Source organism: Chiroxiphia lanceolata, chromosome 4 (genome assembly GCF_009829145.1).
Source record: "Chiroxiphia lanceolata isolate bChiLan1 chromosome 4, bChiLan1.pri, whole genome shotgun sequence".
Lineage (NCBI taxonomy): Eukaryota > Metazoa > Chordata > Aves > Passeriformes > Pipridae > Chiroxiphia > Chiroxiphia lanceolata.
Window position 1 is genome coordinate 27371713 of NC_045640.1, and position 15270 is coordinate 27386982.

At 39.7% G+C, this 15270-nt stretch overlaps 1 protein-coding gene across 1 annotated transcript; it reads left to right on the forward strand.

Moving 5' to 3' along the window:
* The first annotated feature begins 6379 nt into the window (after positions 1–6379).
* On the forward strand, positions 6380–14810 carry NIPAL1 (NIPA like domain containing 1). The gene is made up of 6 exons (XM_032686258.1): positions 6380–6393; positions 10345–10529; positions 11586–11642; positions 12112–12202; positions 13896–14056; positions 14195–14810. Exons 1-6 carry the CDS (start codon positions 6380–6382, stop codon positions 14797–14799), a joined length of 1113 nt encoding a protein of 370 aa, XP_032542149.1. The 3' UTR covers positions 14800–14810.
* The last annotated feature ends 460 nt before the right edge of the window (positions 14811–15270 follow it).

Here is a 15270-nt window from a genome sequence, read left to right on the forward strand (position 1 = left end):
TTTTTGCAAGTAAACAGATTCTAATGGCTCTGTTAGTGTCTATTATAAGTGCAAGCACTGTGGGATACTTTCTGAGTTCTGTGAAAGGTGCCATGGCAGTCATGTGTAGGACTTCTGGGAATGAGGGGCTGCTATTTGGGGAAGGACTGGACATTTTCTATTACTGAGGCACTGGATGTATTAAGTGGCACAGAAATTGAAGTATTGACGACCCTGTAGTCTCAAAATACTAAATCTGAATGTCAGGCTTAGGTGAGTGCTGCATCAGGTTGTTTCCCTTCTCAATCAGTCAGGATGTGTAGCACAAGAATATCTTCAAATTCCACTAGTCTCAAAGCAAATTGTGGAGAGATTTTAAATTCCCAAACCTAAGACACAGAAGTGCTAACGCAGCATGTGCAAGTTGGACAGACAGTAATTGGTCCTGGTTTGCGATCCCTTGGGGACTGTGGTTACCTCATTACAGTATTTATGGGACAAATCCCCCATACTTGGAACAGTAAAAAATGTCATGTTAAACTCAGTGGGTCCAGAACTCACCTGAATGCATTTTTTATTTTATTATACATGTTTTTTAAACAATATTTTAGATTTTTTTACTAAATTGTATCACTACCATCACTACTATCCTGTAGTCACCCATATTTTTCTTAAAGTGATACATTGTCACAAATTGTTTCACTGCTTTTATTTTAATAGCACAATGCTGATTTTCACATTATCACACTCAGGTAATAAGTTCAAAAGGTAATACAGATAGATGTTTTCTTTAGAGATATTTTACATATTGTCCTTATTGCATCATCACAATAGTTTTCCCTTACTATCTTGGATTTTTTAATGTAACTACTATGATAAACAACCAAGTTTTCAAGCATTATGACCTGAAAACTAACTATATTAATTACTATACATCAAAATCTTTAGGGCTGCAAGAAAATGAAGGCAGTATTATCCTTTTACAGGATTGTGGCGAATGGAAGATCAGCTTCCATCTCTTCTGCTCTTTTATTTTACCTATTTCTCCCTTACTTACTGGCCCACTGTATTCACTTCTGTAGTCATTATTTTCAGAGGGAAAATGCTTTGAGTAAGGATATTTGGCATTGTATAAAGATCTAATTTTTTTCTTTACAAAAAGCAGTAAAAAAATCTTCATTAACATTAAAATCTGCTGTGTGCTACGGCAAGATATTTCTTTTCTAACACGCCAGGAGTCCTTAGCAGTTCTGCAATAAGCAATTTCAACAGTGTGCTTACCTTGGGAATGTATTTTGCTGCTTCTAATAGAGATTTCAGTCCTTTAAATCAGCCACGTTTCCTTACTACATGAACAGAGCCACCACAAAATCTAAATATAATCAACATTTCATAAATAAATCCTTTAAAGATTGATTTCTCAAAGAGCCAGTTCCATGTGCAGTCCCTCTGAATTATTCCCAAGGAAGGACATGGATAGTAGAAGAGGATTTTCTTGTCCTAGTGATGGATTTTGAGATTTAGAGGGAGATGAAAGTGACAATGGCAGTCACTATTATCCCTCGCCTGAGCAGAAGCTTACTAGCCCTATCTACATGCACAAGAAGTGATAAATAGTGGAGTGTGCTCTGTCTTGGAACTGAAAAAAAAGACATTGTAAATGACTATGTATTCAGTATTGTCTGTTCGTCTGTTTTCTTAATATTGCAGATGGTTTTTTACTGCAGTGACAGGTCTTTACTGGAATAGACAAAACACTGCAAATGGAAATTTCCTGTTTACTTTAATGTGTATATCATATGGCTGAAGAAAATGAAACTCCATTTCAAACTACTTAAAGTTCTTAAATAATCTAACACAACATATTTTGATGCTTAAAAAATCCCATGAATTGTGAATGTATATTTAGTGGGAAACGCCATGATGATGAAGTTTTAAGACAGTCAGTCCATTTTCTAGAAAAAAGATTATGCTTTTGAAATTTAAAGAATAAAAATTGTTTTAAATAAAAGAGTAATAGGCAACAAGGAAATGCATAATCTCATTCACATTGAAGCCAGATACACCAATTTAGAGTAAGATATCCAACATAATAAATAGATAAAGAAATGAATTATCTTCTAATTTCTCACATATATTTCACCATTGTCCTTGAAGGGCTGACGTATAGCTCCTCTCCTAAAATCATAGATATGAAAGGAATCTCAGAAGATCACTGCATCCAACTAGTATTGACTCATGATCAGTTTTATCTCTGTCATTCTCATGGGTTTTTGCCTGGCCTGCAATCTGAAAGATCTCAATGTTCAATGCTGAGCAGCGATTTTGTAAATATGTGGTGTCACTGAGTGTCTGGGACATGTGCCCTGTTGAGTGTCACAAAGGAGATGCATACCTTTTTTACTCTGGTATAGAACAGTCAGTTTTCTAATAAAATAAGCACTCCCGTAAAACAACTCTAACTTATTTTTTTCTTATTTGTTTTACCATGGAGTTTTTCAAAGTTCTCAAACAGAGGAAGATGAGTCCTACTGGGCCAGGCCAGTTCTTTGTCTGACAGTGGCCAGGACCTCACCTACTTGCAAAGAAGTTTGCAGGACAAATTCTGTGTGAGCTCAACACAGTGGTGTCAATTCTGCCCTCCTTTAAAACCCCATTACATAGTTGTCAGTTCACTGATGATTATATTCGTTTAGTGTCCATTTTTTTCATGGATATTTTTCTGGTCATTCTGTATTCCAGTGAAGTAACCTTGACTGATGGGAGAATGACTGTACTAATGGATTATTGTTTTAGTAGGCCAACTTTAATCTATTTTTGTATCTTGCATTGTCATCATCTGTAATTCTTCTCAATCCTGTTAAGGCCTCATCTTGTTTCAGATACCCATAACTAGAACACTAGATACAGTATACAAATGTATTATTTATAAATAAGCAGGTTTTAATGGTACAACATTGCCTTTCACCCTACTGTGTTGTAGCTATGTAAACAGATGAGTGTCTGGATTGGAATCACAGTTTTGGCAGTCTTATTTTCTGCAAATATTGTTCTGTCTTTTCTAGTGCTGATGCAATTTAAGCAATTAATGTCATGTCGGAAGTGCTGTAGCTGAGAAGGCTCCAGGGTTTGTGGCTTACTTAATACACACATGTTGAATTCACTGTCATGAAGCACAATTGGCTCCAATGAGGTTTGGTGACTGGAAAACCATCAGTGCCAATGGCGTCTCCACCAGTAGGTGGTACTGTATTTTTACTTTAGGGCTAAGTGGTGTGTGAGGGAGAGTGAAGTACAAGCAATTTAAGATTTGTGTTGGTGTGTTAGATTCCCATGTGCAGATGAGGCAGGAATCACAACGCACTGGACAGACTGCAAGCGCAGTCTCAGGCACACAGCACAGCACCACACAGCTCCAAGACTGTGTCAAAGCCTTTCACTAGCATCTTCCAGGCACAGACCCTAGCTTTTGCATGACTACTCTGAGCAGGGATTAGCACTTCTGAAATCTATCTGGCCATGCCCAGCAGTTTTTTCGGTGCCCTGAGATGAACCTGCAATAAGGCTATCCTTGTGCCTCCCACGCTCAGTGGGTGTCTCTCCCCTGAGATACCTCTTTACCTGCCAGCCTGAAACCTTCAAGGAACAGAGGGACTGGCTTACCAGAAAACTCTCTGGAAAATACTAGATCTTCAATCAGTTGTATCACTGGGATAAGTAATAATTGTAGTAACCATGCAGGAGTGCCAGAAGCTCTGAACAGTCACGGTTTCTGTTAAGCAGAATTTTATTTCAAGTTAAAATAACATATGAAATCTAGGTTGGTTGCACAAAATAATTATGCTAAAATGTTTACACATACAAAGGTGGTTCAACTGAGATTAATTATACGTAAAAGAAAATCATCAGTACACGATAAGAATGGTAGAAAATGCACTGTAGATAAAGTAGGTTTAATAAATCTAGACTTGTTTGTCTTTCATTCATTGTAGCATAGTACAGTATAGCACATAGTATAGTAGGAGTTAAGGTGGCACTATTTGGGCATTTTTAAGGCAACATATATAGAATTAATCTCTCCACAAGTACAGCAATCTAATAATTTTGAACTTGAACATAGGGATACTTTTTTGTCTCAATTGAAGTTAATTCCTCCACATGTTGCTCCTGCAGGTCTGCACTAGATCATCAGCATTTGGGGCAAACGGAGTTCCCATGGTCAGAGCTTCACTCACAAATCTAATTCAGTAATTTTTGTGTGGCTATGTGCCAGGATGGGTAACAAACCTATCTGTAGCTGCTGTATTGAGCAGAGCTCATGTTTGAACCCTGTCACTAGCAGTGACTGCAGGCAGGGTAATGCAGAACAGGGAAGCTGAGCAATGATGACAGGACTTAAAAATGCCACAGACAATTTTCCTAAATACTAATAAAAAAGAGATAGGTCTTGCTTCAACCTGGGCTAGCTGCACAGTGAACAGGTTTTCTAATTGTGGTGAAACCTGTTGTCATGATCTTCAGTATTATGATAATATAATTAAATACTGCTTAAGGAACTCAATGTATATGCACATGAGAAAACAATCATCAACAAAATGAAATAATTTATAATAAAGCCAAGAAGTCACACAAATTATGGTAATTAAGTCATTCATGGCTAACATAGAGGTAAGATGGGATTTACTAAGGCAAAAAAATGAGGTTTACAATGGCTATTTCAGTTATAAATGTAAAAGATTGAAGCTGGCTAGATATTCAGTGCTTCCATTTTTATTGAAAATCAAAAATTAAAGTCAGTGCTTGCTTATTTTAAGGAAAGTTTCAGGAAATCTTTCATTCATTACATAATGAATGAAATTATGTAATTACGTAACAGAATTTTAACATAAATTTTCTCTTGCATTTTCCATACATTTAATGGAAAAAAAAATAGTGCAATAACACAGAAAGGTATAGTAGGGTTTCATAATATCCTTATTTCTCTTTTGGAGAAATGGGAACTGCCACAAAATTGCTTTGACTGTTAGTACATGCATATTGTTACCTCATACTAAAAAAGGCTGATGTGTCCTTAGCCATATCTGGCATAGATCCATGGAATTAAGTGGAGTTGTGCTGATTTGCATTAGCTTATGATCCAGGCATTGCTCTAAATCAACCACAGGTCTCTTTTTGAATGGTAAACTGGCATCTTTTTCTTCTTTATGTTAGATGCTAAGATTGTATATCAGGACTTTATTTTCTTTATCATTTGACCCTTACACATAATTGAAAATAAAGAAAAATATATCAATGTTCATAAACTGCTTTTATGTATTTTCTTTCTTCCTGACGGCGTCTCAAAATTCTTCGAAACAAGTCTGAGTATGAAAAGTATTAATCAACAGTGTAGTGTACACACACAAGGAGTATATCCACTCCCTTCTGTAATTATATTATGGATTGCAAGTTCTTTACATCTGTCCAGTGACTTGGATTGTTAGCTACAAATGCAATGTTCCTTTTCTCATAACATACACAGCACTGGTTACACTAAAAAATAAATATAGAAATAAAAAATAAGAGTAAGATTTTGAAACTGACCTCTTGTGTTTAACCCCAGGACTGCGAAGTCAAGGACACCTAAGGCAAGGAGAGGTTTTGCTAACACTGTCACCATATTTCAGCAGTCTGCACAGTGGTAAAACGGTTCAAACCCAATGATGATTAGTTTTGGTGCTGCTCTGCAAAGCATGGTTACAACTCTGCTAGTCTCAAGTCAGCATGTCCCCGTGGTGCTCTGTAGAGATGTGTTAAATTTTCGACTGTTTGCCTCCAGTTCGAAGTCCTTGTCCATGCCAAAGGTCCTCAGACTGTCCAGGAAGTTTGCTGGGCAACATGTAATGTTTTATTAAGCCATACGTTTTGTAAATTTATTTCACTTAATCATGTTACACTTCTACCTTGAAACTATCGATTGGGTAATAAAGATAATTGTTTCTTATGACACCTTGGAGCTTGTTCAGCCACAGGGAGTCATCTCAGGGTATGCATCATCAGGCACTGCCCTAATTGTGCGACACTGGCATAGTTTGGCCAAGGGATCCCTCTGACTGTCCGCAGATCCACTGACCGTAGTGAGCACGGGCAGCCTGTCACACACATACGTGGTTGCACATCAAGACTGATCACCTCTTCTTCCAGGTGCGAAGAGGATGAAAATTAAATCTATAAAACTCCCACTAGACACAAATGCTGCCAAGGTACTCCAGGCCAGAGCTCTCTTCCACGAATTCAGTGTTCAGGTGGGGCCGCAGGACTCCCCAGGTGAGACCTGGAACTTGATAACGACTTATAAAGCCCATTCGGGGTCACTCCTGGAGTGACCATCCCCCAAGACAGATCCGGATGAGCAGCGCGGATGCCGCCTGCGCCTGCAGCAGCCACGGCGGGGCCGCGGGCCGGGCGAGGGGCGCGCCCAGGTACTCCGGGCCGCGCCCGGGCGGGCGGAGCCGCCGCCACCGCCGAGGAGCCCGCGGAGGGGGTGCCCCGCAGCCATGGGGCACCGAGAGACGCTGCCCGCCCGCCCGTCCTGCCGCGCAGGTCAGTGCCGGTGCCTGTGGGGGCGCGGAGGGGCAGCCGGGGGAACCGCGGCGCTGTGCGGAGCGGTGCGGGGCAGGCGGTGCGGGGCGGTGCGGGCTGTCTGCGGGGTTGGTGCTGGGGAACGGGGATTGCGCGGGAGGGACGCGGTGGGCGGAGGTGAGGGCGCGGTGTGTGCGCGCTGCCGGGCGCCGCTCCTGCAGCCCCTCCGCTGCCCCTGCGCCCGCACCGCGGGTGCGGGATCTGACTCCTGCACACGTAACACTTTCCTCCGCACTTACGTCACGCAGCTGTTTTCCGGCGAACGAGGCGCTGCCGGCGCCAGGAAGGCTCCTGAGCTTCTCCCGTGGCTGCCTCGTGTCTAAGCGTCTTTTCAAGCGCTTTTTTTTAAATACATTTTTGTGAATGGAGGTGTGCCAGGAAAGAATTCCTTGCTGCTTTTCGGTGCACCCACTTTTGGCCACCAGGACACAGGTCTTGGCGAAGGTGGGCTTGGTATTTCCTGGGTGACTGAGAAAGGCATGTCGTGCTTCGCCAGGGCTGAGCTGACTCGTGAGCTCAATAGAAATGGTCAAATTATGTGTCTAATCAAAGCAATTAGTTTTCTAGATGATTTAAGACCAGTATCTTCAGTGTTGAGTTAAAAGCCACGTTGGCTTTTGCTAATGAACTGCAGGGTACATCAGTCCTAGACTTGCAGGACTGTAGAACAACAGCAAGTTAGACTTGACATAAGAAGAGTGTGGCACTAGTCTGGCTATTCTGCCAATTCAGATAGAGACTATTTAGGTGTTTGGGGAAAAAAAAATTCAGATTTAGCTGAATTGTAAAAACAGTTTAAAAGTTACAACAGCAGCTGCCTGAACTCTGGCTGGTTTCCTGTTGCTATCTCGCTGAGCTGGGAGAGTTTATTTCTGAAAGGAGAGGTTCTGCTGACAAATTCATGTTTGGAAATGGGAGGTGAAACTACCTTAACTAGAGACTGTGTGTCTAACAAGGCAGACAGCCTTAGCGGTTTGTCACCTTCCTCAGCCTTTCCAAGTGATCCTCAGACTGTTCACAGTTAGCAATAAAGTAACTAATTCCTGGATCAGCCTCCTTTTCCCATCTCTTGGGTCGTTCTTTGATCAGCACTTTACATGCAAGTGGAACAAATTACTTGTTTTTTAAAACTAGGAGGATCTGCTCAGCACAGTAAGCAGAGATTATAACCATTCAAAATTGCTCTTCTTAGGTTTAGGTTGAACATTAGGAAGAAGTCCTTCACAGAAAGAGTGACTGGGCATTGGAATGGGCTGTCCAGGAAGGTGGTGCAGTCACTGTCCCTGGAGGTGTTTAAGGAAAGACTGGATGTGGCACTCAGTGCCATAGTCTAGTTGACAAGGTGGTGTTGGGTCATAGGTTGGACTCAGTGATCTCAGAGGCCTTTTCCAAGCTTAATTCTGTGATTCTGTGAATGTTCTGCTTCTCACATGAGTTTGGTTTAGCATCATTATAGATATTGGGAGATAAGGGATTTCATTCACTGCTCTACTTTTTTTCACAGAATCATAGAATAGTTTGGATTGGAATGGACCTTTAAAGGTCATCTAGTTGGACCCCTCCTGCCATAAGCAGGGACATTTTTGACTTTCGCTGTTTTTGTTAGCTAAGAGAAAATATATTTATGCTTAAAGGACTTGTCTGCAATTTTCTTTTGTAATTTATTCTTTATTAATTATGTCAAAACTTAAGTATATGCAAATTTTTCTTCTAAGACTATGCTAATACTTTAGGATTTTAAACTACTTCCAGGTGCAGATGCAAATTTAATTTCTTTTGCATTATCTGATTGCAATTTCTAATAATTATAAGATGGCAGAATAGTATTTATCTTACATGCTATGCAAAAGTAATTGCACGATGATCTAAGCTCTTTCAAGATTTTAATCTTCAGCTGCAGGATATGAACATACCCATTTTGTGGGACCACTTTTATGAAGTCTGACATAGCAGTACAAAACAACTCCTGTTATATAGAAACTCTCTTGGCAAACAAGGAAATGCGACTGCAGATCTTGCAAATCAAAGGATAGCTTCCTGTAGTATGTTTGTTGCACAGTATGGCACGGGAAAACTGAGAGCAAATACTCATTCTACTTCCTTACTTGTAAAGGATGGTATCTCCCAGTGTCAATATCAGGATTTTCAACTGCAAATGAAGATATGCTATTTTTAAGACCTTTAATGTTTTAAATACCCCTTAAACAGTATTAGATGAATTACCCAAGGCTGCTTACTTGTCAAAAGTCAAGTACGTTTGACATAACATATATCCAGAGCTTAGATATGAACAGACAGAGGCACATCCTTTTCTACCAAGTCCTCAAGTAGTTTTTTTTCAGTTGGGAAAAAAGAGGGGGAAAAAAAAAAAAGGAGTGTATTACTAGTGGTGCCACTCAGCAGGATGAATCCTTCATGTGTCATTTTAATTACAGGGAAAACATGGAAAGCAAAATTATTTGTTGCATCCAGTGAATATGAATCACAGTGGATTGAGCTTTTGTACTTCTGCATCAGCTGTTTCATATTTTAACATGTCTTCACAATAAACCTTTTTTCCCCAAAAAAGTTGTCCTTAAAAGCTGTTGCAGTCCGGGTTTTCTGATCCACACTGTTTGTGTGATGCACTCTACTGTGAGAAACTGGCAGACATCAGCCTAGACTGTCATAAGCCCTGTTGCAGCTTTGCTGCCTGTCCCCTGCTTCCCTAGGCAAAATAATAATTCCTTTTGTTCTCGGAAATGCAATATCTCTTCTTCCTTTAAAAACACATCTAAGCTGATAACAATGACATAATTCCCACAGACTGTCATCACAGTGATGCTGATAATGCTTGGCTGGCTGAGAGTGTGAAGGTTCAGTCTCAGCTGAGGACCACCTGCTCTGCAGCTCTGTTGCAGGGATAGCTGAGGGGACTGTCCCTTGTGGGGCTGTGATCTCCCTCCAGACAGGGCATGTTGAGGTTAGATGAAAATTGCTGTGACATGCAATGAGGCTTTCACCTGAAAACTTGGATGGATTAAAAAAGATCTGGCTCACACAGTACTCACAGAACAGTTTTAATAAAATGAATATACACCTAGAGTTTGCTCCCTGTATAGATTTTTCTTCCATTTTTTTTTTTTTTGGTTTGGTTTGGTTTGGTTTTTTTTTTTTTGTTGTTGCTGTTGTTGTTTTGTCTTTGTTGTTTTCAATCTCAGCCAGAAAAGTAAAAGCAGAAGCCTGGAATAACAGGAGACTTACTTAACAGGGAGAGTCCGAAATCATGGATTTGACTATATGTTTGTGTTTTGGGAATGTTGTCTCTGCACAACACAAAAGAACCCTTCCATCTTGAGGTTTAAGGTTAGCTTTTAAGATTTTAAGTAGAATTTTACATTGAAGATCATATTTTATTGTTGCATTCTTTGGTATTGCCCTAATTGCTTGACTGAGCCAATGAAGTGCAAAATATATATGTCAAATAATGTATGCACCTGTGAACTGCAGGTTTGGGTAATGACTCAGGGCAGCACTGTGTATGTTGTGTGGATTTTGTGTGTTACTTGTACAGTTAGAAAGGACAAGTGCTCTGGGAAGACATAGAAAGGAGTGAGCAGAGTGACATCATGGTTTTTCCAGTGCTGTGCCTGGATCATTTGTCATCTTTTTTCTCCTCCCAGGTGCTGTGCTCTCTGTTGCTTGCTGTGACTCCTGCCAAGCATGGTGCCAGATCATCAACGTGTCTGAGTCACACTCTCCTTTCCTCACCTCTATGGAAGGGACTGTCAATGAAACAAACTGGAGTGTTTCCGTGCCTGCTGGAAGCAGGTATCACCTCTACATTGGCTTGGCTTTGGCAATAGGTTCCAGTATCTTTAATGGTTCTAGTTTCATACTGAAGAAAAAAGGACTTTTGAAACTGGCAGACAGAGGAGTCACCCGAGCTGGTAAGTGGTGGTGCCTGTGTTGCTCCTGCTGGAGACACAAACACCAAAACACAAAATCAAGGTTTGAATCACAGAATACATGTTTAAAACTGTTGCACTCGAATCAGAAATCCTGTCTTGGTGAGGGATGGAGGTACAGTATTATTTCTCTGTGTGTGATTACAGGGACTAGGATTTCAGAATTCCTACGGCTATGGGACCTGCAGTGCGTATTAAATTCAGTGAGCTGATGATATTTTGTCACTGACAGTAGTTAGTTACCAAATAAAATACTCCATTCATCTTAGCCTTCAAAATGTCTTTCTCTTTCTTTTCCATTTTTTTCCTCCCTCATTTGAGATGAACACTCTTAGGATGGTAGCTAGGTTTAGGGGGTTTTTTTTGTGGTTTTGGTTTGGGTTGAGGTTTTTTTTAACTTAATGAGTTGTAGAAAGGATATTTATTAGATGAGTTTCTACAGTTGGTACAACTATCCCTATCAAAGTCAACAGAAGAAGATCTAGAAAAAGAACAATTGGACTAATCTCATAATTCCCTTTACATGAATTTAAATACATAGCATTAGCAGTTTTTGGTTTGTTTGTTGTGTTTATTGCAGTATACTGTTCCAGAGAATCTGGTTATTTGAAAAAGATGTGTTACTGAATATTCAATATACTTATGTTTTATGGAAAAAAAAAAATTAATGCATGCAGGGGCATTTTTAATTTCTTCCCATTTAAAGTAAAATTGCTGATGGTATGAACATATTGGTTTCTAGCTGGCACAGCACTTTGAAGCATTTCTTAAGCTCACCAACAATCTTTATGGTCATTTTATTTTTGTTTGGAACTTTCCCTCCATATATATTTAGTCGATATCATTCTTCAGAAGTCCAAGTGACAAAACAGTAGAGTGATTAATAAAATGTCAAATCAAAATCAAGTATTCTTCATGTCGCACCCAGATAACATGCTCTTTCAGTTCTTTGTAGGTGCAAATGTGAAGTTGTACTTTTCTTTATTATAATAAGGTGATCTCTTTCTTCTAAGATGAGGTTATTTTTTCTGCTTTCAGGACAAGGTGGATATTCTTATTTGAAGGAATGGCTTTGGTGGGCTGGACTGCTATCAAGTAAGTCACCTCTTTCTTCTCAGCCTATATGTAAATGCTACATAAAGCAGATTGTTTTAAAGAGATTTATTCCCTGATTTTTCACTCCCTTCACTTAAAAGAAATGTCCTTGCAATCACATTCAAGACAAGCCTTTCTGATTTGAGCCATTCTCTCAAGTGCTGCATTTGGTCTTTGGAGCTTCTTGCAGAATAACCACCTTTTCTTTATTATCCTATCACAAACAATGGGATTCATCTGTCCAGCTTCTAGGGGTACTTAGGAGAAAAGTGTTTAGCTTTCTTCAGCCTCTATTATTTCCAGAAGAGGTTGTGCAGCTAATGTTGAAATGAAAATTTGCATATATAGTGTAGAAAAAATATTTTGGTTTATATTTGCTATCATAGCTGTCATACAAAATATTGACAGTAGTATGCCTTTTATATCCCCTTCCCCTCCTAAGCTGATCCAAATGTTCTTTCTTCTACAGTGGGATTAGGAGAAGCTGTAAACTTTGCTGCCTATGCGTTTGCACCTGCAACCTTAGTTACCCCACTGGGTGCACTGAGTGTTCTCATAAGGTTGGTACCAACTGGGAACAAACCTTGGGAAATGAACCATTTACTGTATGAGGGAAAAATACTATCTTTGGTGGAAAGTAGAGAAAAGCAATATATGGACAAAGAATGCTTTTTGTTCCTTTGTGGAAAGATCATCTGCTTATTTAGAACTGAGTTTTCTGGGTAGACAGAATTAGAAGTCTTGTTCCAAAGACCATTGAATGGCCTTTCACCTATATTATAAAGTATTTCTTATCAGCGTATACCAGGTATACTGCTGATGCACAGTGATAGATGGTTGTAATTTATCTCTTCCTAGAGAACTGAACTGTTATCCTCTTCTTCAGTTGTACCAAAACGTTAAAAGAAATTATCATATTCTCCCACTAAAATGTTTTCAAAAACATTTATTTTTATAGAAGGATAATTTCATATTAAGGCACACTTTTGGTTTTGTTTTGTCTTTTCCAAGTCCTTATGGAAAGAAGGCAAATAAAATTTTGGCTCTTTTGAAACATTAATGTCCTTCAGAAATTTATTATTTCTTATGTATAAAGAAACAAATAACTTCCAAGTACTTAAGCACATACATTAATGTGGCTACCATAGCAGCAGAAAAGACATGGTCTATGCTTACAAAGAACTTTCTGGGAAATAATTTATTAGCAAAATGAAATTATTGTCTTTTAAGTATAAAACCCTTATTTTTAAGATTTGAGTATACTGTATGAAACGTTGCGTTTAAAACAACCTAGACCACATATTAAAAAAACCCAAAACAACAAGATATTTGCAGCAATCTAATTGCTAAAACTACAGCCGTTCCATCTTAGCAAAACTAATGTAACTCAGTTGTGCTGCAATCAATCAGTATGTAGGTAGATGCAGATTAACTGGCTGCCTGGCTGCTGCTTTGCAAAACAGCTTGAGTTTTATTACCCCCTCCTTTGATGAGGATAGCAATCTTTCTAATTTTCATGAAACAGAGAGGCCGCGAGAACTTCACGTCAGTGAACTTGTTACCTTTGTGTGAAAAAAACGTCTGTATTTTGATCAGTGGGTTGAAAAGCTATTTGGGAGCGTGTCTACACACCGTTTTGCCCAAGGTTATGCTCTAACAGGCTAACTGTGCCCTGTGAGGTGGTCTCATTTAGGCCATGTTATTGTCCTTAGGTTAAATATTGAACACCTTAGAGATGCTGGGGTCAGCCCTCTTCGAAGGGGGAGATGTGCCCTCTCTGTGGTTTGGGGGGAGTCCTGACAAGCCAGGCAGAAACTGTGCCTCGGTGGGAGAGTCCGGGGAGGGATGAGGAACAGTTTCCAAAACTCATGTGAATTGGTTCTAATGGCAAATGAAGTGCTTTAATCCATTTTTTAATGAAAAAACCCAGCTTTTGTGGTTAAGCTACAGATGTGGGAGAGTGCATACTCCTGGCCCAGGCAATCAGGAATGAGAAGTTCCTTGAGCAATTTGTACTCTTTGCAACCTGGAGGGAAGTGATCAGGGTTGTTAACGTCCCTAAAACCTGACCTGACGTCCTTGGTCATGACCAACCTTACTGCAAAACTCCTGACAATTTGATTGTTTCAGGCTGGTTGACCATATATCCAAATTCAAATGAGGTTTTGAGTTAGTGTCATGCTACACAGACAGATTTCGAATGTCTTACGTGGCTGGTGGAGCTGAACCTTTTATTTTTTTTTTACCAAACAGTGCTATATTGTCATCCTATTTTTTAAAAGAGAAGCTGAATATTCACGGAAAGCTGGGCTGTGTACTGAGCATTTTGGGGTCAACAGTCATGGTTATTCACGCCCCAGAGGAGGAAGAGGTCACCTCACTAGATGAAATGGAAAGAAAGCTGCAAGATCCAGGTCTGTATGCAATTGCAGTGAATGTGTGCTACGGTTCATAGAGAAGTTCAGGACTCTGAATAACTTTATGTACTTGGATGTAGTTCTGGTATTTTGTCTCATGTGCATTACTCTTCTTCCCTTTCCTCTTTCTTACAGCATTTGTCACGTTTGCTGTTCTCATAACAGTTGTTGCCATTGTCCTGATTTTTGTCGTGGCTCCGAAGAGAGGTCAGACAAACGTATTGATCTACATTTTAATTTGCTCGCTTATTGGTGCCTTCTCTGTCTCATCTGTGAAAGGCCTGGGCATTGCCATTAAACAAATGCTGGAGCAGAAGCCAGTTTATCGGCATCCGCTGGTTTACATTTTGGTGGGCATCTTGGTGCTCTCAGTCAGCACTCAGATCAACTATCTCAACAAAGCATTGGACGTGTTCAATACATCTCTAGTGACACCTATTTATTACGTGTGTTTCACTACGACAGTTGTGACATGCTCCATCATCTTGTTCAAGGAGTGGAATAGTATGCAACTGGGTGATATCATTGGAACCCTGAGTGGATTCTGCAGTATCCTTATTGGCATTTTCCTATTGCATGCTTTCAAAAATACTAACATCACTTGGAAGCAGTTAATGTCCACTGTGGCCAAAGAACCATCACTACCACACCGTAAATACGAAACCCGTGACACTTTACTAGAGAACATGGAAGATCCAGCTTTGGCATATGAGGAGGACGACATTTTATTCAGTCAATGAAACTCTCTAAGCAGTGCTCATCATCAAAGAATCATGAGTTGCCAACTAAGCCTACCCATGTTTACTAGACTTTTACTCTTTTTTTCTGCAGTCCTCTGGAAAATGGTCTGTGAGGCCTGTTAAGTGTGGACCACTCCTCTGTGTGTCAGCTGTTGGCAGTAATGAATGAAATGAAAATGTTCAGTAATTAATATGACAGACAGAAACAGGAGGGTGATTGTATGTTAGACAATGAAAAACATTGTCCTTTTTTTAATGCAGCATCTCCTATTGGAGAATTTTAGCAAAAAATTAGTAGTCTTTGTAAGCCACATTTACAAAATGCAATTTTCTTGTAATGATAAAGAGTAATATTTGCTGAAGTGTCAAGTAGTCTGCTATTATCTTGGTGATGGCCTTAATATTTCAGGCTTTCTTTATGTTTTTATAATTTATTGCCAAGTGAGCATGTCGATATTCTACATGAAGGAT

What these genes read in the sequence shown, in the direction of transcription:
- NIPAL1 (XM_032686258.1), top strand. An exon ending in GCACTGAGTGTTCTCATAAG is followed by an intron (nt 12,203 to 13,895) that starts GTTGGTACCAAC and finishes TTTACCAAACAG; the next exon opens with TGCTATATTGTCATCCTATT. An exon ending in AAGAAAGCTGCAAGATCCAG is followed by an intron (nt 14,057 to 14,194) that starts GTCTGTATGCAA and finishes TCTTTCTTACAG; the next exon opens with CATTTGTCACGTTTGCTGTT.